Source organism: Heloderma suspectum, chromosome 1 (genome assembly GCF_057233095.1).
Source record: "Heloderma suspectum isolate Gila_16-S chromosome 1, 16-S_ref, whole genome shotgun sequence".
Lineage (NCBI taxonomy): Eukaryota > Metazoa > Chordata > Lepidosauria > Squamata > Helodermatidae > Heloderma > Heloderma suspectum.
The window spans coordinates 239,204,889-239,227,104 of NC_139458.1; the positions used below are offsets into that span (position 1 = coordinate 239,204,889).

General features: G+C 44.4%; 1 protein-coding gene across 2 annotated transcripts in view; it reads left to right on the forward strand.

Annotated features, from left to right (window-relative positions):
* SETDB2 (SET domain bifurcated histone lysine methyltransferase 2) overlaps positions 1 to 22,216 on the forward strand; it is a 105,630-nt gene that overhangs the window by 16,201 nt on the left and 67,213 nt on the right. For both annotated transcript variants that reach the window (XM_084821343.1, XM_084821352.1), the window contains exons 2-5: positions 10,010 to 10,132; positions 12,409 to 12,474; positions 19,223 to 19,322; positions 21,292 to 21,849. In XM_084821343.1, the coding sequence (XP_084677469.1) occupies positions 10,010 to 10,132; positions 12,409 to 12,474; positions 19,223 to 19,322; positions 21,292 to 21,849 (847 nt within the window). The remainder of the gene's footprint in view (positions 1 to 10,009; positions 10,133 to 12,408; positions 12,475 to 19,222; positions 19,323 to 21,291; positions 21,850 to 22,216) is intronic.

The following is a 22,216-nucleotide window of genomic DNA, read 5'->3' on the forward strand; positions in this document are numbered from 1 at the left end:
CCAGAACAACTGGATCGACCAGGTTCCAGACCACTTGGAACAGCCTCCTGGGACAGCACTCTGCCTACGCAGTAGAGGCAGCATAAACATTATTTTTTGCTGCTCTTATTGCCACGTGGTAGGCTGAAGCTACAGCTCTAACCTGTGTCCAATCATCTTCGGAGCAAGATTTCTGCCACCAGCACTCTAGCTGTCTCACCTCCCGCTTCAGAGCTCGCAACCGTGGGGTGAACCATGGTGCAGTCTGAGCTCTGTTCAGGTGGAGAGGGTGTTTCGGAGCCACATTGGTGATTGCAGCATTCCAGCCATCCACCAGGGTCTCGACTAAGCGGCCATTTGCATGCTCCAAAGAATCCCCAAGCACAGTCAGGAATCCATGTGGATCCATAAGACGCCTGGGGTGGACTATCTTAGTGGGTCCTCCACCCCTGCGGAGGGGTTGTAGAACCAAGAAGTCCAACCCCACCAGGTATATTGTGGTTTTAATGTTCTATATATTTTAAATTGTTTTATTGTGTGTTGTTTGGTTTTAATTTTTGTGAACTGCCCAGAGAGCTTCGGCTATTGGGCGGTATAGAAATGAAATAAAAAAATAAAAAAATAAATAAAATAGTGATCTGACCATGACAAGGGGGTGGTGGATATACCCCCAGTGTCCAGATCACTCCCCACCTCTCCAGAAACAAACACAAGGTCTAATGTATGGCTGGCTACATGGGTGGGCCCAGTTGGAATAGGGTGCAGCTCCCAGGAAGTCATGGTCTCCATCAAGTCCTGAGGTGCCCCTACAAGGATGGCCTCCGAATATACATTGAAGTCCCCCAACACCAACAAGTCAGGGGACTGCACGTGCATATCAGAGACCACCTCAAGCACCTCAGCCAGGGAATCTCGTGCAGCAGGGTGGATGGTACATGAACAGAATCCCCAGACTGCCCTTCAGGCCTAACCTCCAGTACATGTAGTCAGCAACCCTGGTCTCCCAGAGAGGGAGTCTGGTGAGGACCAAGGACTCACTCCCGCTCCCCGACCCCAGCTCTCAGCTGCTGCACATACGAAAATCCAGCTTGGCAAATAGCTGCAAGAGTGGGAGCGGCAGCCTCAGTTAGCCAGGTCTCTGTAATATATGCCAGGTCCTCACCCTCATCCAGGATCATGTCATGGATGAGAGATGTTTTATGAGTAATGGATCTGGCATTACACAGCAGCTGACGAAGGCCAGAGGATGGAGTAATGCATCCCCCAGCCATCCTTTGGCTCTGGACAGGCCTGGAACAGGGGATGGATATTATGCATCTCTCCCCTGTTCCCCTTACCTGGCATGGCCTGCCCCTAGCACTCCGCTAGCATCTGCTGCCCAGCCTCGGTATGTTCTGGCCCCCAGAACTCCCCCCACTGCCTCCGCCAGGTGGACACATGCCTCCTTCACTTCTGCCTATCAGGTAGACACCCCACCCTTAAAATCACAAACATAACCCCAAAGCCCACCACCCACCAACAATTTTTAAAAACTACAACCCAGGCCCTCTGTTCTCTTGTGGCTCCCCTGAGTGGTTCAGCCAAGTTATAAGCCTTTTGGGCTCAACCCTTCTAGTGTGTGTGTGTGTGTGTGGGGGGGGGGGTCGAGCGAGCTCCCTGCAGTTCCTCCCTCTCTGGACGATGTATAGGTCCAGGTTGGTTTCCCCCTTGTAATGATGTTCTTCCTGGGAGGCAGGAGGTGCGGTCTCCCAGTGGCCCTCAGTTCTCCAGCCGATTGATGAGGCCAGAGTATAAAGCCCTAAACAACTTGGGACCAGGTTACCTGAGAGAGTGCCTTCTCCCTTATTAGCCTGCCTGGTCACTTAGGTCATCAAAGGGCATGCTCCTGGTGGTTCTGCATGGACCTATGGGCCGATTGGAGAATTTTCCTAGAGAAGAGCCTTCAGTGTGGTGGCCCCCTTTCTATGGAACTCTCTGCCTCTGGAGGTCAGGCAGGTGCCAACACTGTGCTGTTTCCAGGGCCTCATGAAAACATCTTTATTTCAGGAAGTCTTCCGTAACTGACCAGTCATGGTTTTATCAGAATTCTGTTTCTTTCTTTTTTTTAATAATAATTTTTAACATAGAGTTTTATTCTTTTACCTTACCTTGTATAAGGACAACACACATCTTAACATTTTATATGATTCTTAAAATGATGTTATATATGCATAAGCCCCTGTGGCAATTTGTATTTCAGTAATGTTTTAATTATGTGTGTTGTCCTATTTGTAAATTTTATTACCGTTAATCTTACAGCCCCCTGAAGAAGGCGTAAAAATAAGAAAAAGGCTGAAACGTGTTGGGCTTCCTACAATAAATTTGTTTTTACATCCTGAGAACCAGTTTCTCTTTGTGATATACTTGGGATGCTCACCTCCTTCTGTTTTCTTGATCCTTATGTAGCCAAAACAGTACCATCCACATGCAAGAGGGAGGATCGACAGCCATAGGGGAATCCCAAGGTTTGCAGAAATACCAAAAATAAAAACACTTCAGGGAAAAAACAAAGCAAGGGGCAACAAGCACTCAACATCTGTTTGTTTATTCATGTATGTATGTATTACATTTCTATACATGTAGAAATGTAATACATTTTGCTATACCACTAGCAAAAGCTGTCTGGGCAGTTCACAAAACTTAAAACCACAAAGTACAGCATAAAAACAGTATAAAATATAAAAACTTAAAACTACAGTGTAAAAATACAACCAGAATAAAACCTAGCAGCAATGCAGAGATTTCAAATAGAGCAACAGATTTAAAACAGCAAAGCCAAAAGACTAGGACGCTAAAAGGCTACAATGCTGGGAAAATAAAAAGGTCTTTGCCTGGTGCTGGAAAGAGCACATTGGAGGCACCAGGCGAACCTCTCTAGGGAGCTTATTCCTCAGCCAGGGTGCTACAGCAGAAAAGGCCCTCTTCCTGGTAGCCACCCAACTCACTTCATTTGGCAGGAGCTCCTGGAGAAGGACCGCTGAAGATGATCTTAGGGTCTAGGCATGTATTTATGGGAGGAGGCGATCCTTCAGATAACCTTGCCCCAAGCCATTTAGGGCTTTGAATTTTGATACTAGCACTCTGAATCTGGCCCAGACGTGGACCAGCCGCCAGTGCAGCTGGAAAAGTACTGGCATGATATGATCATGCTGGCCAGCCCGCGTTAATAACCTCACTGCCCTATTTTGGACCAGCTGAAGTTTCCGGACTGTTTTCAAAGGCAGCCCCACATATAGCGTATTGCAGTAATCCAGATGAGATGTTATCAGAGTATGGATGACTCTAACCAGGCTATCTATGTCCAGATAAGGGCGTTGTTGGTATATCAGCCTAAGCTAATTAAAGGTGCTCTGCGCCACCGAGTCCACCTGTGCTTCGAGTGACAGTTCTGGCTCCAAGAGCACCCCCAAACTACAAAGCTCATCCTTTAGGGGGAGTGCAACCCCCTCCAGAACAGGTTGAACATCACCTAACTGGGCAGGTGAACCACCCACTAACAGTCTTGCCTGGATTGAGAACTAAACCTGCTCAGTGGGCATTTGAATGGTGACTTTCGGGGTCTGGGGGAGGACATAAAACTATGGCGGTCATGGAATGGAGTATCCTGAAAGAAGGTAAGGCTGGCTGGCTGGAGTCCTGAACAGAAGTACTCCACACTGCAACTTTTTGTTGCAGATCCTACTTGTTTGGTTTCAGAAATATATAACCTGCTTTTAAATGCAAAAATTTCCTGACAGTTAAAATATAACAAACTAATAGCAGTAGGTATTAAATTCTTCCCCTTCATGGATCACTGCCTTGTTGTGGCGAAGGGGCTTGCGTAACTCAGTGAAGCCATAAGCTATGTCGTGCAGGGCCACCCAAGACGGACAGGTCATGGTGGAGAGTTCTGACAAAGTGTGGTCCACTGGAGAAGGAAATGGCAACCCACTCCTGTATTCTTGCCAAGAAAACCCCATGGAACGTATCACAAGGCTAAAAGAGATGACGGCGGAAGATGAGCCCCTCAGGTCGGAAGGTGTCCAATATACTACTGGGGAAGAGCGAGGGAATTTCCAAGTAGCACCAGAAAGAGTGAAGTGGCTGGGCCAAAGCTGAAAGGACACTCAGCTGTGGATGTGTCTGGTGGTGAAAAGAAAGGCCGATGCTGTAAAGAACAATATTGTTTAGGAACCCGGAATGTAAGGTCAATGAATCAAGGTAAGCTGGAGGTGGTCAAACATGAGGTGGCAAGATTGAACATCAACATCTTGGGAATCAGCGAACTAAAATGGACAGGTATGGGCGAATTTAATTCAGGTGACCATCATATCTACTATTGTGGGCAAGAATCCCTTAGAAGAAATGGAGTAGCACTAATAGTCAACAAAAGGGTGGAAAAAGCAGTACTGGGGTACAATCTCAAAAACGATAGAATGATCTCAGTACGAATCCAAGGCAAACCATTCAACATCACGGTAATTCAAGTCTGTGCCCCAACCACTGATGCCGAAGAAGCTGAGGTTGATCGGTTATATGAAGACCTACAACACTTTCTAGAACTAACACCCAAAAAAGATGCCCTCTTCATCATAGGGGATTGGAATGCTAAAGTAGGAAGTCAAGTAATCACTGGGATAACAGGCAAGCATGGCCTTGGTGTACAAAATGAAGCAGGACAAAGGCTAATAGAGTTTTGCCAAGAGAACATGCTGATCATAGCAAACACTCTTTTCCAACAGCACAAGAGGCAACTCTACACATAGACATCACCAGATGGTCAATATCGAAATCAGACTGATTATGTTCTTTGCAGCCAAAGATGGAGAAGCTCTATACAGTCAGTAAAAACAAGACCTGTGGCTCAGATCATGAGCTTCTTATTGCAAAATTTCGGCTTAAATTGAAGAACGTAGGGAAAACCACTAAACCATTCAGGTATGACCTAAATCATGACCTATGAATATACAGTGGAGGTGAGGAATAGATTTACGGGATTAGACCTGATAGACAGAGTGCCTGAGGAACTATGGACGGAGGTCCGTAACATTGTTCTGGTGGCAGCAACTAAATCCATCCCAAAGAAAAAGACATGCAAGAAAGCAAAGTGGCTGTCTGATGAGGCTTTACAAGTAGCTGAGGAAAGAAGGGAAGCAAAAGATATATCCAACTGAATGCAGATTTCCAGAGAATAGCAAGGAGAGACAAGAAGGCCTTCTTAAATGAACAATGCAAAGAAATCGAGAAAAACAATAAAATGGGAAAGACTAGAGATCTTTTCAAGAAAATTGGGGATCTCAAGGGAATGTTTTGTGCAAAGACGGGCATGATAAAGGACAAAGAAGGCAGGGATCTAACAGAAGCAGATGAGATTAAGAAGAGATGGAAAGAGTACACAGAAGAACTATACAGGAAAGATCTGAATGTCCCTGATAGCCATGATAGTGCGGTCACTGAACTTGAGCCGGACATCCTAGAGAGTGAAGTCAAGTGGACCTTAGAAAGCATTACTAACAACAAAGCTAGCGGAGATGACAGTATTCCAGCTGAGCTATTTAAAATCCTAAAAGATGATGCTGTTAAAGTGCTGCACTCAATATGCCAACAAATTTGGAACACTCAACAGTGGCCACAAGACTGGAAAAGGTCAGTTTACATTCCAATTCCAAAGAAGGGCAATGCCAAAGAGTGCTCAAACTACCGTACAATTGCGCTTATTTCACATGCCAGCAAGGTTATGCTCAAAATATTACAAGCTAGGCTTCAGCAGTATGTGAACTGAGAACTACCGGAAGTACAAGCTGGGTTTCGAAGAGGCAGAGGAACTAGAGATCAAGTCGCCAACATTCGCTGGATCATGGAGAAAGCAAGAGAATTCCAGAAAAATGTCTATTTCTGCTTCATCGACTACGCTAAAGCCTTTGATTGTGTGGATCACAACAAACTCTGGCAAATTCTGAAAGTGATGGGAGTACCAGACCACCTTACCTGTCTCCTGAGAAACCTGTACGAGGGTCAAGAAGCAACCGTAAGAACCGGACATGGAACAACCGATTGGTTCAAAATTGGGAAAGGAGTACGACAAGGCTGCATATTGTCGCCCTGCTTATTTAACTTACATGCAGAGTACATCATGAGAAACGCCGGGCTGGATGAATCACAGGTTGGAATTAAGATTGCCGGGAGAATTATCAACAACCTCAGATACGCAGACGATACCACCCTAATGGCAGAAAGCGAAGAGGATCTAAAGAGCCTCTTGTTGAGGGTGAAAGAGGAGAGTGCAAAAGCTGGTTTGAAACTCAACATTAAAAAAACTAAGATCATGGCATCTGGCCCTATCACTTCCAGGCATATAGAAGGGGAAGAAATGGAAGCAGTGACAGATTTTATTTTCTTGGGCTCCAAGATCACCGCAGACGGTGACTGTAGCCATGAAATTAAAAGACGCTTGCTCCTTGGGAGGAAAGCTATGGCAAACCTAGACAGCATAGTAAGAAGCAGAGACATCACCTTGCCGACAAAGGTCCGTCTAATCAAAGCTATGGTTTTCCCAGTAGTAACGTATGGCTGTGAGAGCTGGACTATAAGGAAGGCTGAGCGCCGAAGAATGGATGCTTTCGAACTGTGGTGCTGGAGAAGACTCTTACGAGTCCCCTGGACTGCAAGGAGGTCAAATCAGTCCATCCTAAAGGAAATCAACCCTGACTGCTCATTGGAAGGACAGATACTGAAGCTCAAATATTTTGGCCACCTAATGCGAAGAGAAAACTCCCTGGAAAAGACCCTGATGCTGGGCAAGATTGAAGGCAAAAGGAGAAGGGGACGGCAGAGGATGAGATGGCTAGATAGCATCACCGATGCAATGAATATGAACTTGAGCACGCTTCGTGAGAAAGCGGAGGACAGGAAGGCCTGGCGTGCTGTGGTCCATGGGGTCACGAAGAATTGGATACGACTTAACGACTGAACAACAACAATTAAATTCTTAAAACAATAAAACGGCAGTTTAGACAGCAAAAAAGGAGCATATATTTTAATTAGTAATATAACTGGTAAGATGGCAAATAAACAAGGCAAAGTCTACACTGGAGCCCCATTAATTTCCAAGGCATTGCTGTTCCTGTATTTGTTGTGAATACATTTTCTGCTTTGTATTGCATGTTTTTTTATTATTGCATGTCAATGAATACTGTACAATATGCTCTATTTTTATAACACTCTGTGTCATACGGTATAGAGTTGCAATTGTGGTGGAAATAGGTCTCTTGTGTTGTATCATCTTGCCACCTGTCAATATATAGTGTTGTTACTGTGCGAGAAGTGGGAGGTGGTGTTAACATCATGCATACTGTTTCAGGGTCCTTTTTTAAAATCTCAGGTAAATACATGTGAACCTGTGGAGCTGTGCTGAAGCTTGCTTGAGTGCTGAGTTATTTGGGGGTATTTCGCTCTTTTGGTGGTCTATTTCCTTTTACCACTCTGGGGAGGGAATGAACATACACCAGAAAACCTATTTCTACCCCCCAGCCCACCCAACTTCCCTCAACTCGTCTCGTTCTCTTCCTGTTGCAATTTACCATAGATCAGCCTGTGACCCCGTAGTGCAGGGGTAACAAACGTTTTTCCTGTTGACAGCTGCATTCGCTGCTGTCAACAGATAATCTGTTGTGTGCTGCATGTTTGCAGCAGTTGGGAGTGGAGCTGGCAGTGAGCAGTGTCAACCCCTTTTCTTTCTGGCATCTATTTTCCTGTTTCTCAGAGAGTTCACCCTTTCCAGCCCCCAACCCCAAAGTCCCCTTTCCCCTTACAAGAAAGCTGATCCAACTTGTGTGCACCCCTTTCTGCAAGTGCCATTGAGCCCTGTAACATCTGCCTATTTTGTTATATATATTTTTATATTGTTAAATTTAACCCAAGTAAGATAGGGTTACTAGTATGCCAGAGAGTGAGTGAAAGATGGGAGGGGCCTGTGTGTGTGTGTGTGTGTGTGTGTGTGTGAGGATTCTAAGGTTATACAAAGGGTGAACTGACAGTCAGATGGGGCCTTAGGACTCGTGGAAGCAACATCTAGTTAGTGGAGTTCGTGTATAGGATTTTAGAAGGGGTAGAGAAGGTAGGGAAGTTAGGGCCAAGTATTAATGAATAATAATAACATAACCCTTTTCATGTTTTAAATAAATTTTTGTTTGTTTTTAAAAATCCAAATTCCTACATGTTATTTGATTTTATGCTACCTTTATTATATCTATATCCTTGTTACTTCTCCTGTAGTGGTTTGAGAGAACCAATTGAGCATATTGAGTTTCTCTGGAATCTAGACAGGGTAAAAGGGCTGAGGCTTGTGTGACAGTGGGTGCAGCTGTCCCAAAGTGAAAGCAGGCGTTCCTGAGGGGTTTCTCAGTTTCTGAGAACAGGGGGAACATCACAAACCCCTATCAGACTATGCCCCCTGCCTCTTCAGAGACCAACCCAGGCTCCAACTTCTTGCCCTCCAGGCTTTCCCAATCCACTGCTCATGGCAAGGTGGCAGGATCATTTTGCCTTTCCCCCTCATGTTTACCCCCCCTTCTCTGCCTCTGGGCCTATTTCAGCTTATTTACTGTCTCGGCCCCCCACCCCGCACTGCTGCGTCTTTTTGCAAATCTTTCCCTCTCATGATCATCCAGCTTTCTCTCTCTGTGGTCATCTCTCTTCCTTTTCCATTTCTCTTTCTCTTGGACAGCATACGGAGAGATAATTAAGAGATTAAGAGTGGGCCTGCCATATCCGGAGAGCCATTTGTTGTGGACTGCATGAAATTAGGCTGAGGACTTGCATGTGGCCTGTAGGCTCCCCATCCCCTGACACATTAGTTGAAGACTACTATCTTCAAGAAAGCCCTATCTATGCATTGCCATAGTCTATCCTGGATGTTACCAAAGCATGAATGAACTTGCTCCTTAACGCAGATGACAACCCCGTCTAGAACAAGTTGAACACCAACTCCCTAGATCCTGGAACCAAGAGTACCTGTGCTTTTCGTGGATTGAGCTTCAGTTTATTAGCCTTCACCCAGCCCACTGGTGATCCCAGACATTAGTTTAGACATTCCCTCAGTGCACATGACTCTGAGGGAAAAGAAAAATAGAGCATATGTATGCAAAAAAGAAGCTGTTTTATGCCTGGGCAGGAGATGGAGGTGTTGAAAATATGGTGTTTGCTTGGCTAAACTGACAGACTTTAAAAAGCCAGCAGTTTATGCTATAGGGCTAAATATATAATTTACATTTTATACTCTTATTTAGCTGTTCCTAGAAATTCTTGGAGATGTGAATGTGTGGGATGAGATGATTAGTGTAAGCCCATGGGTATCTAGCACCTCATGGATCTCTTAGAATAATTATATCTCTTATACTGGCAACCAAGCGAAGGTTCTGAAGACCCTTCTATCTGACTATAGCCCCCTTCATGTGTTACTCACATGCACTGAAGCAGCAGCACAGCTGAGCTTCTGCCCCCATGTCACAGAGCTTCGCTGACGTGGGACTTGACTGTGTGTGTGCGTTTACATGTTTCCAGTTAAGAGAGAGAATGTGTTTGATGGCACCTTGAGACTTATTTTTTACAAGCATTTTATTACAAACTGGTACGTTCTTTTGTAGGCAACAACCGACTTTATCAGATGCTGCATTAGAACACCAGCTCATTTTTTGAAAAAGGGGGAAGGATTACAGTGTTGCTTTTTCTAAATGTTAGCAATTTCTGATGGCAAAAGTAGAACAAAATTGCTGCTCTAGTAGGACTGTAGAACTCAAGACACTTAAGAGAATTACTGTATATTCACATTGCTGCACCGTAAGGGCTATATCTACCTACATTGCATATTTTATGTAGCCAATAGAGGTGCTTGTGTTAACCTACATAATGTTAACATAAGCACCTACATAAGGGGCGGGGGGGAGAATTTGCAGTGAATTTAAATGTTTTTTTCTAAGTCCAAATGATGGTCAATGAGAACTTTTTTTTCCAGTTGATGCAAAAATATTCTGGAGGCAGTTGGAAGGCACCAAAGTGGACATGATATTTGAGCAGGTGCAGAAAGTACTGCTGTCTCTGAAGCTGAAGATTAAGGATGGAACTGCAACAAATGAAGGTTTGGAAACCTTTATAACCAAAATTAAACTTAGTGTTGTTTTATTACTTCCTAATTCAAAGACAGAAATTAGTGTGGGGGGGGAACCCAAACCCCAATTTCTCATGTGAAATAAGTAATGTGAACTAAGATATACTATGCTAGCACATAAAACTTGCAATATTTATTCTGTATGTTATGTTTGGAAAAGAACTGGTTCCAAGTATCTAGGGATCGTAGTTGATAGCAAACAATTAGTTCTAATAGCCAGTGTGAATATATTTGAAGAGCCTCTGAGCACATGCAGAGTGCTTTTCCCCTTTCACTGAGCAAGCACAGCCTTGCCCTCTCTCAGACGACAGAGAAAGGTTTGCAGCAGGACTTTTGAACTTTTTTTTTCTGTTGAGGGCTGCATTCCCTCTGGGGTAATCTGTGTGGGGCTGCACATTGGCAGTGAGTGGGATCACAGCCAGTGGTGGGTGGGGAAAGCCACAGGTGGGCAGGGCCATCACTTCCCAACGTGTCATGGGAGTTCTAGGCCAAAATATCTGGAGGGCCACAAGTTGCCTAGACCTGCTTTATAGCTTAAAAGCAGCACCTTTTTTCTGTGTAAATTCCCATTCTTCTGCCATATCTAGTGCGCTAAGCCAGCAGCCTCCAAACTTTTTTGATTGCACGCACCTATCAGTAAATGTTTTTGAGCACCTCCCCAATATAAGTATATTTATTTATAAATTATACATATGTACTACTGTATTAATATATTATGTACATTATAAAACATACACAAAAAAAAGAAATTAAAAAAATGAGATAAAGAAGAAATAAACAATATTTTTAAAATACCTTCTTTTAAGTAATGGTAAAAAAACCTTTTTTCTGTCAGTAAAAATATTATTGTCAATGTTTTGAGGGCCAGTTTAGTTACTACTAGATAATATAATACATAAATCCACTTAACTGGGCACACGTAAGTTAAGCCAATGATCGCGTGAGGGTTCCACTGTCGACTTGCAAGGAGGGGAAAGACGCACTTGGCTGGACTCCTGCCTGCGCTGGAGCCAGGAGTCCCGGTTGTTGGCTGTGCACCCTGCACAGAGTCGGACAAGTACGACAGCCCCCGCTCCTTGGCTGAGTGGCAGCTTGGCCTGGGCTGTTCACCCTTCCCACTCTCCTTTGGCAGGATGGCAGCTGAGAGGGAAGTGCTCGCTTTCTTCTTGGCTTCATTCTGCCAGAGGAGAGTGGGAAGGGTCAATCTCCTTCCCACTCTCCTTTGGCAGGATGGCAGCTGCTCTGGTGCCATGGCAGAGCAAGAAACTGTGCCTGCTTTTGCCGTGCCTGGCAGAGACAGGAGCGGTTACTCTCAGTGGCTGTGGCAGAGGCAGGATAGGACTAGAGCCAAGAGAGCAATGCCACGGAGCTTCCCTCTCAGCCCCCGTTCCATCCTGCTGCCTCCACCATCATTGCACACAATGGCAGCTCGACGGGGCAGCGGGAGGCTGCTCAGTTATCAGGCGGCTTGCACACCCCAGTGGATCATCTTGCACATACTCTGGGGTGCATGCACCCCGCTTTGGAGACCTCTGCCCTAAGCCATGCCTCTCCTTCTCTGAACTATGTCCTCAACCAGCCAGCCCCCAATACTATGAATTCTGTACATACACAGGTATTGAAGCATGATAAATTAAGGTGCTTTTAAAAACAATTTTATTGTTAGTCACTTCGGTCAAGGAAAGAACTGTCAAAGCCTCCCAATTCTTCAGTCCTGCTTGAGAGGCTGAACTGCTGAGGAAGAGGGAAAGCACTAGGGAAACACAATGCCTATTATTATTACTTACATTGAGCAGGGACAGAGTGAACAATTTAGAAGAGGGTAGATTGATACTTTCTTCTGGCTTAGTCAAAATATATCCAAACAATGAACCCAGTGGTGAGGGAGGAGATTACTGAATGCTGGAACTACTCTTTTTCTTAGGAAAGCCTACTTTACACTTGGGAGATGAGAATATATGTGAACCAGGAAACTCTGCAATGGTTTTATACAGTTGGAGCTCCCATGTTTTAAAATGCGGAACTGTTTTTGGTATAAAGTATGTACAGCTTTGTACCTGGATCACATATCAGATAGTCTTGTACTTTTAAGTTATAGCTTAAGAAAGGCTGCAGTACCAGTTGGGAGTATAGTGCCCTATTTATTACTACATTTGACTTTAATATTTAAATTCTATGATTTTAATATTTAAATACTATATTTTTAATACAGCTTTTAAAAATTTTGTTACTGTCATTTTAAACAGAATATTGCCAAGCTTTGGCACTTGTGGATCAAGTGGATATGACTGACCTCTTACCTCTGACAAATGGTATGAAAGAGTTTCTGTACTTGCTATTGTCCCTATAGCCTCATGCGGAGCTAGAAAAAAACACAATATATTAGGAAGAATTACCTTTCTTCAAACATTTCCTGACTTTTCTGGAGAAGGGAGTGCTATAGAAACCCAGTTCAGACATGACACAATGTAGAGTTTCTGCATTTTGGGGATTTAGATTATACTCATCCCATCCTTTGGCCTTGATCTTTGACTTCACATTTGAATAGGGGCCTATGTATGTAGACCTGATTTGTACAATTGTTACTTTTTATTTTAAAGCACGTCAGGCCTATACATGTTGGGGTCTGAGGTCACAGGTCCATATTCAAACATATTGTCTAACCTACGAAAGTCAGTTGGGTACATGTGTTCCTGAACTGCCACCGAATTCAGCCTCAGCACAATTATAGCCATGTCTTAGTTGGTTTAAAACAGGGGTTGCGAACCCATGGCTGCAGGCCACATGCACCGTCCCGCCGGGCTTTCCTGCCGCCCCCACCACCCCAAGTTGCCATTGCTGAATTGCCGCTGAATTCCGGTGGTGTAAAGAAGCTGCATTTCACTTTAAATGAAGGTGAGCACTCCCTGGGATCATCTACGTTAGTTTTCTCCGATGCTGCTGTGACTTATAGTCATTAAGCACACATGACATCGTGGCCACCCTGCAGCCACCCCAGAGTTTACCTGTTGGGAAGCCGCATTTTTGCAGAGTACTTTTACTCTGTTGTTTTTCTTTAATTCAGCTCCCCTGTGGTTCAGCTGCTGTGTGCCCATCCCTCCACTTTAAATTCAGTATGATGGGGCATTCCTAGGAGTGTGTCTTTTACCTGGCCCTTCTCTCAGTAACCTAGGTAACTAAAGTAACTCGCCTGCCTTTCCAGGACATCAAATCCCTGGGGCACTCTTTCAAGCCTTCAGAATCACCCTGCACTTCTTTTTCACCAGTGGAACTAATGAGCCTCTGAGATGATGCACTTCTCTGATGTTTGCATTACTTTGCTTCCCTGATGTTGTGCGAAATCGCTTCCCTGATGTTGTGTAAAGTTGCTTCTCTGATACACAAGTGCTTTATTGCAGTAGTGATCTGATGAAGTCTCAGGATCAAGGGAGCCTATCATTGCAAGCAGAAACAAAGTGCCCAGAGAAGGAGAAAGCAGGGGGTGGGGTGGGAAATACAGCTCTGTGACAGTTTTGCTGGAATGGGGTGAAATGTGGGAGGAGCTGCTCTCGGGGGGAGTCTTAAGATGCTGCACTCGAGAATTGGGGATTTTGGCTTCTTCAGGGATATCTGCGCACGTCGGGAAAAATGGGGTGGGAGCAATAACTCCGCGACAGTTTGCTGGACTAGGGCGAAACTGGGGAGGTGGGAAGCTCTCATATGGAGCCTTCAGGTGGTGTACAGGATAATTGGGTTGTTTCTTGATAATTGTGAATTAGTTACTGTCCATTCATAATAATATAGTAGCACGGGGGAGCCTGGGCATGGGCGAGGAATCAATCCTCTCTCTCATTGGTTGAGCAGCCCCTACCTAGTTGATGACATTCAGTTCTACTTCCCCCACCCCACCCAGAAGTATGGTCCTTTCAAGCACTGTGTGACCCATGAAAACTAGATTTTAACAGTACGGTGCACTGAGCTTTTCTTGCTTCATGTTTGCCTGATGGACCAAAGCTGATTCCATGAGAACCCGGATAATACTGCAGTGCGCTTCTCATTCCATTGTTGTGAAGATTCTCCCACCTTGTTTGAAAGGAAAAAGGGATGGAATGCAGCAGCAATTTCAGTGGGGGTGGGGGCACGGCCCACTGTGGGTTCGAGGGCTTTAAAATTGGCCTCTGGACCCACAGAGGTTGCCCACTCACGGTCTAGAATATAAGCCTAGGGAATAATTTTATTTCGTTATGATGGATCCAAAGCTTTCTGGTGAAAAGGTTAGGAATGCAGAGGGTTGCTGGAGAGAAGCAAAATTTCATACCTGAAGAGGCGTGATTAAGGTAGGTGCTGAAGCTTTGTTTTAAGTAGAAGAGAGTGGGTGTTCCTAGGAGCCTGATTCATGCTTGGTCGAAAGTATCGCGATCAGCTGATTCCTGATGTCGCCAGTTCGCTTGTTCCTCTAATCTAGTGTGCACTTCCTGGGGCAAAATAACTCGCATGAGTTGGTTCATGCTAGCCCAGTTGGGATTTTAACAAGTGATCACTGTTTGCACTTCTTCTCTAAATTTCTGTGGCTTTTCGCTGATGTTTCCAAATTCGACCTGGTCTTTCAGGTTTTTTCTTGAGAGGCCTTAAGACTCCGCTCCCCGGGACTTAGGTGACCTTTTTGACTTCTCAACCTACCAGTCAAAAAATGCATCCCATTGACCCTGTGCCACCTTGGAACCCCGAGATTCCAAAGCTCCCTTTAAATGCACAGTTCTGTACATATCAAAGGTCCCAACCAAGGGAAATTGTCTGGATGGGTCAAGTTCCATTTGTCCAAAACTTGCAAATCTTAGGTCCGTAATTCCTGTACATGTACACTGAAGGCGTCCCTTTTGGAGATGTGGAATTTCTTTGGAAGAATCCGATCCCATCCTCAATTTACACAGGAGCACACAGGAAAACAATCAGGAGGTTTCCACAGGTTGTGAGAAATGAAAGGCACTGCCAAATTCCGAGGTACAGTCAGAGACTGACTCTCACTGAATTGGAGGCACAATCAGTCACTTGTGGTCAAGGGAGCTCTTACCATGGCAGGGAGCGAAGGAAAGGTTGGGTCACTCACTGCAATCTCTGTTCATTCAGGAATGATTTATTCAGGTGGTCCGTGCCTTGCCGGCTGGCTCATACCATAAAGGGAAGGAGGAAAACTCACTCACACAAGGTTCCAGAGACTATAATTTGCCCTGGTCCTTTTAACCTATTTCATACCAGACAACTCTCATTCAGTTCTTTTCCTCAGTTCACACAAGGCAACTCTCATTCACCAGATGCCATATCCCACGGACCTCTGTAACCCCTCCATGCAAAAAAACTTACCAAGTGCTTACATTACTGACAGTCTCTTTAAAGGTGGTATCCCATCAGCCAAGGCAGAATTGTCCCACGGGCATCCTCACACTGAGACCATGTCTCCGCAACAATGGAAGGAGAAGCAAATAGAGAAGTACTGGATTTTTTAAAAAGGAATCAGCTTTGCTGCACTTTGGTCCATGCAGAGCTCCACGAGCAAGTGCTCTGAACCAGTAAAAATCACTTCACAGAACATACTTCCTGGTGGGGGTTGGAGTGAAGTCATCTGAGTGGCAGGGGCTGCTCAACCAATAAGAGAGGCTTCCCCCCTTCTTCCCCCTTTCTCCTTTCCCCTGAAACTCCAGATGCGCCTGCATTTCAGGAGCAAGCCTCATTGAGCACAGTGGGAGTTACTTCTGAGTAGACACGCATATGCTTGTGCTGGGAAAGAGTAGGGGAGACAGAGGGATGAGAAACCAGCCCCCTTTCTAACCACAGGACCTCTATAAGGAAGGTGTGAAGTTGTTACTTCCTAAGGCGATAAACCAAGCCACCGACAATTGCAGGTTCGGTAAAGTACTTTACAGGCTTCTGGGAATCAGTGCTTTAAGCTCTGTATTCAATTCAGGGGGAATCTCTGTAAATCGTGATGTGGGCATTCAGAGGGCAAGCCTTATTCAATGCAGTGGGAGTTACTTCTGAGGAGACACTAATGGGTTTGTTGTGGGAAAGAGAGCAGTAAACACAGATGGGAAACCAGCCCCCATTGTAACCCAATGCTGTGCAGGATCTCTATAACGAAGGGTCAAGGTAGTTACTTCCTAAGGCAATAAACCAAACAGCAGAGAATCATAGCCTCGAGATCGTGCTTTACAGCACGTAGGGAATTTGGGCTTTAAACTGTGCCATTTCAGTTGAGGAGGGTTTCTGTAAGTTCTGATGTGGGCATTCAGGGGAGAACCCTCATTGACCACAATGGGAGTTATTTCTGAGTAGACACTAATTGGTTTGTGCAGGTACGGGAAACACACAAGAAACACCCCTTGACCGGGGTCACACTGAAAGGCACACCCCTGGGCAGGGCTAGTATATCTGAGGTAAATGCAAGGGTTGGGGCACACAGCAACTCTACTGGGGAAAACCTGACTTAAGGAAAAGAATTGGACTTTAAGCAGACTCAGGACATCGGTTTTTTCCTGATAAGCTCCGGGGTGGCTGCTGGATGGCCATGACATCATATATCCCAAACGACTGCCAAACGCAGCCAGTTGTAAGGCCCCAGGCCTGAAGCAAGCTATTAGTAGTTGTAGAGTGGCTTAGATCCATAATGCTCTCTGCCTTTGGTCAGAGGGCTGCTGTTTTCCCTTAACCGGCCTCCTGATGTAGCCAGATGAGTCAAAAGGGTGAGAAGCAGCTCCAAGAACATTCCTGGCTAATGAGGAGAATGTCTTATCACTGATGAGCCTGAGAAGCAGAGTTTGTTTACCTTAAAGCTGCCGGTGGCTATGCTTGAGAACAAAGTTCTGTTGGTTGATGTTGAGAATGAACGCTAAGGGCGCGTGCTGCTGAAACGCTGCTTATTGCTAACCTGTAGAGTATAAGACCCATTGGACCCAATGGCTCTGGGTTCAGAGAAGCTGTCTGATCCAACCACTGGGTACGCCTGTGTGCTGTAAGTTATTCAATAAAGTCTCCTTGTAAGCAAACCTTTGAGTCTGATTTATCACTATCTTGGCACCTCTAACCTAAGAGTTCAACGCCCACGGCCAGGGCAATACACAGTCTCAGAGTAAATCACTGATGGAGACACCCCCTGAGTCCCAGATTTAGAGATTTCAAAATGTCTCTTAACTTGGTGCACGTTTCTGGGATGTTCAGTGAATGGCGGTCCAAATTTGATTTTCCTCAGCATTTGGGATCCAAATTGTTAAGGAAATAGCCAAGGCAGTGTAGGTTGAACAGTCAGAAATGTATTAAAGCACATCACAGCTGTGGGAGAGACAGTCGACCCTGTGTCTCACCAAAAAAAGAAAAAAAGAAACAAGATGCATTTATACAGACTGAAAGTTAGAGAACAAAGAAAATACACTATGCATGCTCCAGAGCTAATTTAGCTCAGCAGTATTCTTACCAGCACAGCTGCCTGCTTATCTTTAGGGATGAACTACTTTGGTGGATAGGAATGTCCTTCTTTTAATGAGAAAGTTACAGTTACCTTCTTATGGTCAGACACATACACATTCTCTCAATCCCATCAGGCACCTTGCCTGAACTAAACTACTTACAAGGTCTACTCAAGCCTACCTTCACATATAATATAAAAGCCAGGAAATTGGAAGCTAAACTAATGCCTTAACAGACATGTATCATACTCAGTAAGAATGTTGTGCAGTATCACAAATTGTGCTTGCTTGCAACTTAACCTCAATGCACCCACACTGTTCTTTGGTCTTTTAGGCCCAAATCCAGATGGGGAGGATGGAGTGCCTGGGACCAGCAAAGATGCCCCATGTTGTTCTGGTCCTGTATTGTCTTATGAAGCGTCTGAGCCTTACTGTATTGCTAGAGGAATACTCCTGTGAGTTGATCCATGCTGGTTTGTTACTTACATGAGTAGCAGGCAGGATGGGTTAAACAGTGGGATATGACTCCTCTGATGCAGTACCAGTCTGAGTGATACTGCGGCTAATGACTTGGGCTGTAAGGAAGCACAGTTTGTAACACTGTACAACATCATCAAGAACAGAGGGAGGCACCCTCCATAGTGAGCCCAGATATGGCAAGTCTTTCTTCCCAAGACCTTGACACACAGATGGCCCAGGCTGAACTGCTCCCCCATTCCTCCACCATGAGATCTCAAGTTTCAGAAGAGAAGGAGGAGGAGGGTGAGGGGCTTGACTTGACGGATGCTAGGGTCCGTCACAGAGTGAAGTGGGAAAAGTCAGGGGTGGGGTTCAGACGCTTCATCAGGTTGGCCTCTCGTAGAAGCCAATGTAGGAGGGAGCCACCCTATGGGAGGGACATCCTTGTGAAGGTAGTCTGGCTGTGAAGTTCATGCCCAGACTGCTGACAACTTCTCTAACTTCCACTTCATATCCTCTACTGATATTCGTAGATGTGTGGATTAGCTGGTTCTATGAAGACTGAGAGTTTCCTAGAATATACATTTGTGAAGAAGCTAGTCTTTACTAATAAAGTAATAAAGTTGGCCTGAAGCTTTGTTTCCTAGAGTGGATTGATTGCAAAGGGAGAGGACGAAGGAACGTGACAGTGACCCTAGGATGAGACAGGGAAAAAATGTAGTTATATGTCCCCAGGTCTCCTAGGTTTCATGGCATGGAACATGAGGGTGGTTCTTGTATTCCATTGTAAATACTCATGCTATTAATGACTTCTTGAATACAAAAGGTTCTTAGGGCGTAATCCTATGCATGTTTAGACAGAAAAATGTCCTATGCTGGCTGGGGAATGCTGGGAGTTGTAGGACTTTTTTCTGTTTAAACATGCTTAGGGTTGCACCCTTAATCAGGCGGCAATGGGGAGAGCTAATGCAATATTAAACTGATGCACTTAAAAATAGTATGTGCCTGATTTAAGATCTTCATTTATATGTGTGTTCAGATTTTTAGTAGTGTTACTGAGTCTGTAATGTGTCTAAATGAGATCATTCTTAATTGTAATCTAAATTGTAATCTTAATTGTAATCTAAAATGTACATTAATAAAGTTTGAATTTTACTTTTCAAAGTAAATGTTGTTACTGAGGAAGATATACAGAAATGCAAACCTGGTTTACATCCTTCTGCCTCAAGTGAAATTAAAGAAAATCCTGGAGACAATTTTTCTTTGTGAGTAAAAGGCTATATAACGATTTAAATAATTTTTGTTTTTATTTCTCAGGACGTTAGACTACTTCTACAAATTTAGAAGCAATAAAACATGCTAGAACTCTGTAATCAGAGAATGGCTGATTATTTGGGATCTGAATATGGACTTTAGTCTTCCTCACAACTGGCTTTGTAGCTTTCTGCTTTGCCCAATCATTCCCAGTTTGTCTTCCCCCTCTTGGGCTCCTCCTTCTAGCTTCCCTTCATTCTTCTGGACCATTCCCAGCTGCAGCCCTCCTCCCCTTCCCCACTCACACTGTCCTGCTACTGCCTCCTTTTCTAAGCCTTTCTGCTTGCCTTGCCAGATCTCGGATCTGAGCAGCTCTTCCAGTGACAGTTGGATATGTGTTTGCCTCCCCCCCCCCCCCCGCTATTAAAGCTACTTACCTGATCACTGCCAGAGGAAGAGATAAGAATTTCTAGACCACTTTAACAAACAAACTGATTCTGCATGATCTGTGTATGTTTTAAGGGTTATTCTGAGGTTGATACATCCATATATAGATCAGCACAGTATATTCAGTATGTACATATCATTGTTGTAGGATCACTAGGCATGCTAGTGGCTTATTCTGCTGGAAATTTTCCAGATACCTTTTATATTGACTTCTGGCCATTTTAGTAAAAGTTTCACAGCTGTTTTGATTTGAATATTTTGCTCCATCCATTGTGCTACATTAAGGAAATGCATCTTCTTTAATGTAGCACAACTAATAGAGAAGTGCAAAAGCATCTGGGGCCTCTGCATGAACTGCAGTCTTTCGTAAGTCAGATCACCTGTTGTTTTCACCAAATGTCTGACAGATCTCCCCTTCCAGTATTGAAGGGGCAGTAGGCTGGAATGCTGGCCCCAACCTTGTTGTCAGAAGCTTCCCTGGCCTGACAACCATGCATTGAGCATGGCCTTCTAAGTAGGGGAAGCCTACAGGTGTAGACATTTATTCAAACTAGAACCCAAATTGCGCAGGGCCTGATTTGTGCCATGTAGATCAGGGATGGAATACTTTAGGGTTGTGAGTGTTGTGTATGATCCATGTCAAGCCTCTAGGAGGCTTCCACTGTCTCTGTATATCGGTGCAGTACAAAGCAAGCAGGCAAGCAAACAACACGTCTGCTTAATATAGGGCAGTATCCAACACAGACAGTCTGCCAGTGGCAATCATGTTATACTAGTGGGAATGACTGCTAATGAAATGGGAAGTTAATGCTTCATAGCACAACACCAGAAACTAACTCAAACTGTTGCTTGAAGAACAGGGACAAATCAGCAGTGTTCCCTTCCATGAGCTTGATTGACTTTTCCTATTCCAGAAGTGTTATTGTTGGCTAGTTTCCATTTGCCCTACCAAGCACTACTTTCCCATTGCACTACCAGTTGTTCCTGCTAGTGCAAGGGCAGCACTGGGTACTGCCCAAAGCAGCTGAGCTGTGAGGAAAAGATCGCTGTTCTGGCATCCCGCTCCCAGAGATCCTAATGCAGCGAGATAGCTGTTTTTCTGCTGCTAATAGGGAGGCTTTAACCTTGCCCCCCAGGCAATCCCATCCCATGCTGAGATATGAGTGGGAGGAAGAGTGTATGTGTTTGGGGTGGCCCCTGACCCGCCACACATGTGGCCTCAGGGCCAAAAATGTTGCCCATCCCAGTCCTACATGAAAAACACCCATAACCAGTGTGGACAATTGCCATACATATTCTCCTTTTGCAGTCCTTAATGTGATCAGATGCAGGATGCAGATTTAATGTGATCAGATGCAGGATGCTCACTTGTATGCCATCTTGGGTGGGTAGGGGCAAAAATATGCATTGAAACATGGGAGAATGCACGTTCAGTAGGTTCAGTGGACAACTGCATCTTTGAACAAATCCTAACTAACTCACTGGTTGCCTGACATGTTTTTCTTCAACTCTTGCATGTATGGTGGTAAACAGAAGAATGGAGATAAAGGAGGTGATGCCTTCAAGGAATAAAGGAGAACCTACAGAAATGTCTTCGAAATTCCCATATCAGGATCATGAGTGCTCTAAAGAATGTCTTGCCAAAAGGCCGTGGAATTCTTACAAGGGTGAAAACCCTCTTAATCTGCCAATACTATGTCACTTCCAGAGATGGAATGCAAAAAAAGACTCTGCATCCAAGTCATATGATGTGATATACAAAGCTCCCTGTGGAAGGAGTCTCAGAAGTTTCCAGGATGTTCAGAATTATTTGTTTCAAACAGAATGCAGCTTCTTATTTTTAGATCACTTTTCTTTCAATACGTATGTGCAGGTGTTTAGAAACAGTCCTAGTCGTCAAGCGTTTGTATTTGATTTTGATATCAGCAAAGGGGCAGAGACTATACCAGTTTCTTTTTGTAATGACATAGACCATGATCAACTGCCTTATTTTAAATACCGGAAAGCCTCTTGGCCACATGGATACTTCTTGAACAATTTCTCCAGCACATTTCTTGACTCATGCAGCTGCACAGATGGCTGCACTGATAGGTAAGTATCTGAAACTTATTGAACTGCATTTAAAATACCCTAAAGAATTTACTCTTAAGCATATATTCATTTAGTATTGATACCGGGTGGTACAAAGCCCATTACCTTGAGATTTGCAAAGAGTAAGCAGCTTTAAAAGTGCATTGTCAAAGGTGGAGAATGCACATGATTTCTGCAAATGATTAGAGTTCAAGCATAATAATACTTTATGGCTTGAGTCTTATGAAAGGTCGTAGATTAGTGCAAGACCTGTCCTGGATCTTATTTAAAGGGAGGAGTCCCCTATCATACTTTTTAAAATAACTGTTTACTGAAAAGGCTTTTTGAACATATACGAATATATCCCACTTGGCTTTCCTCTCCAGCA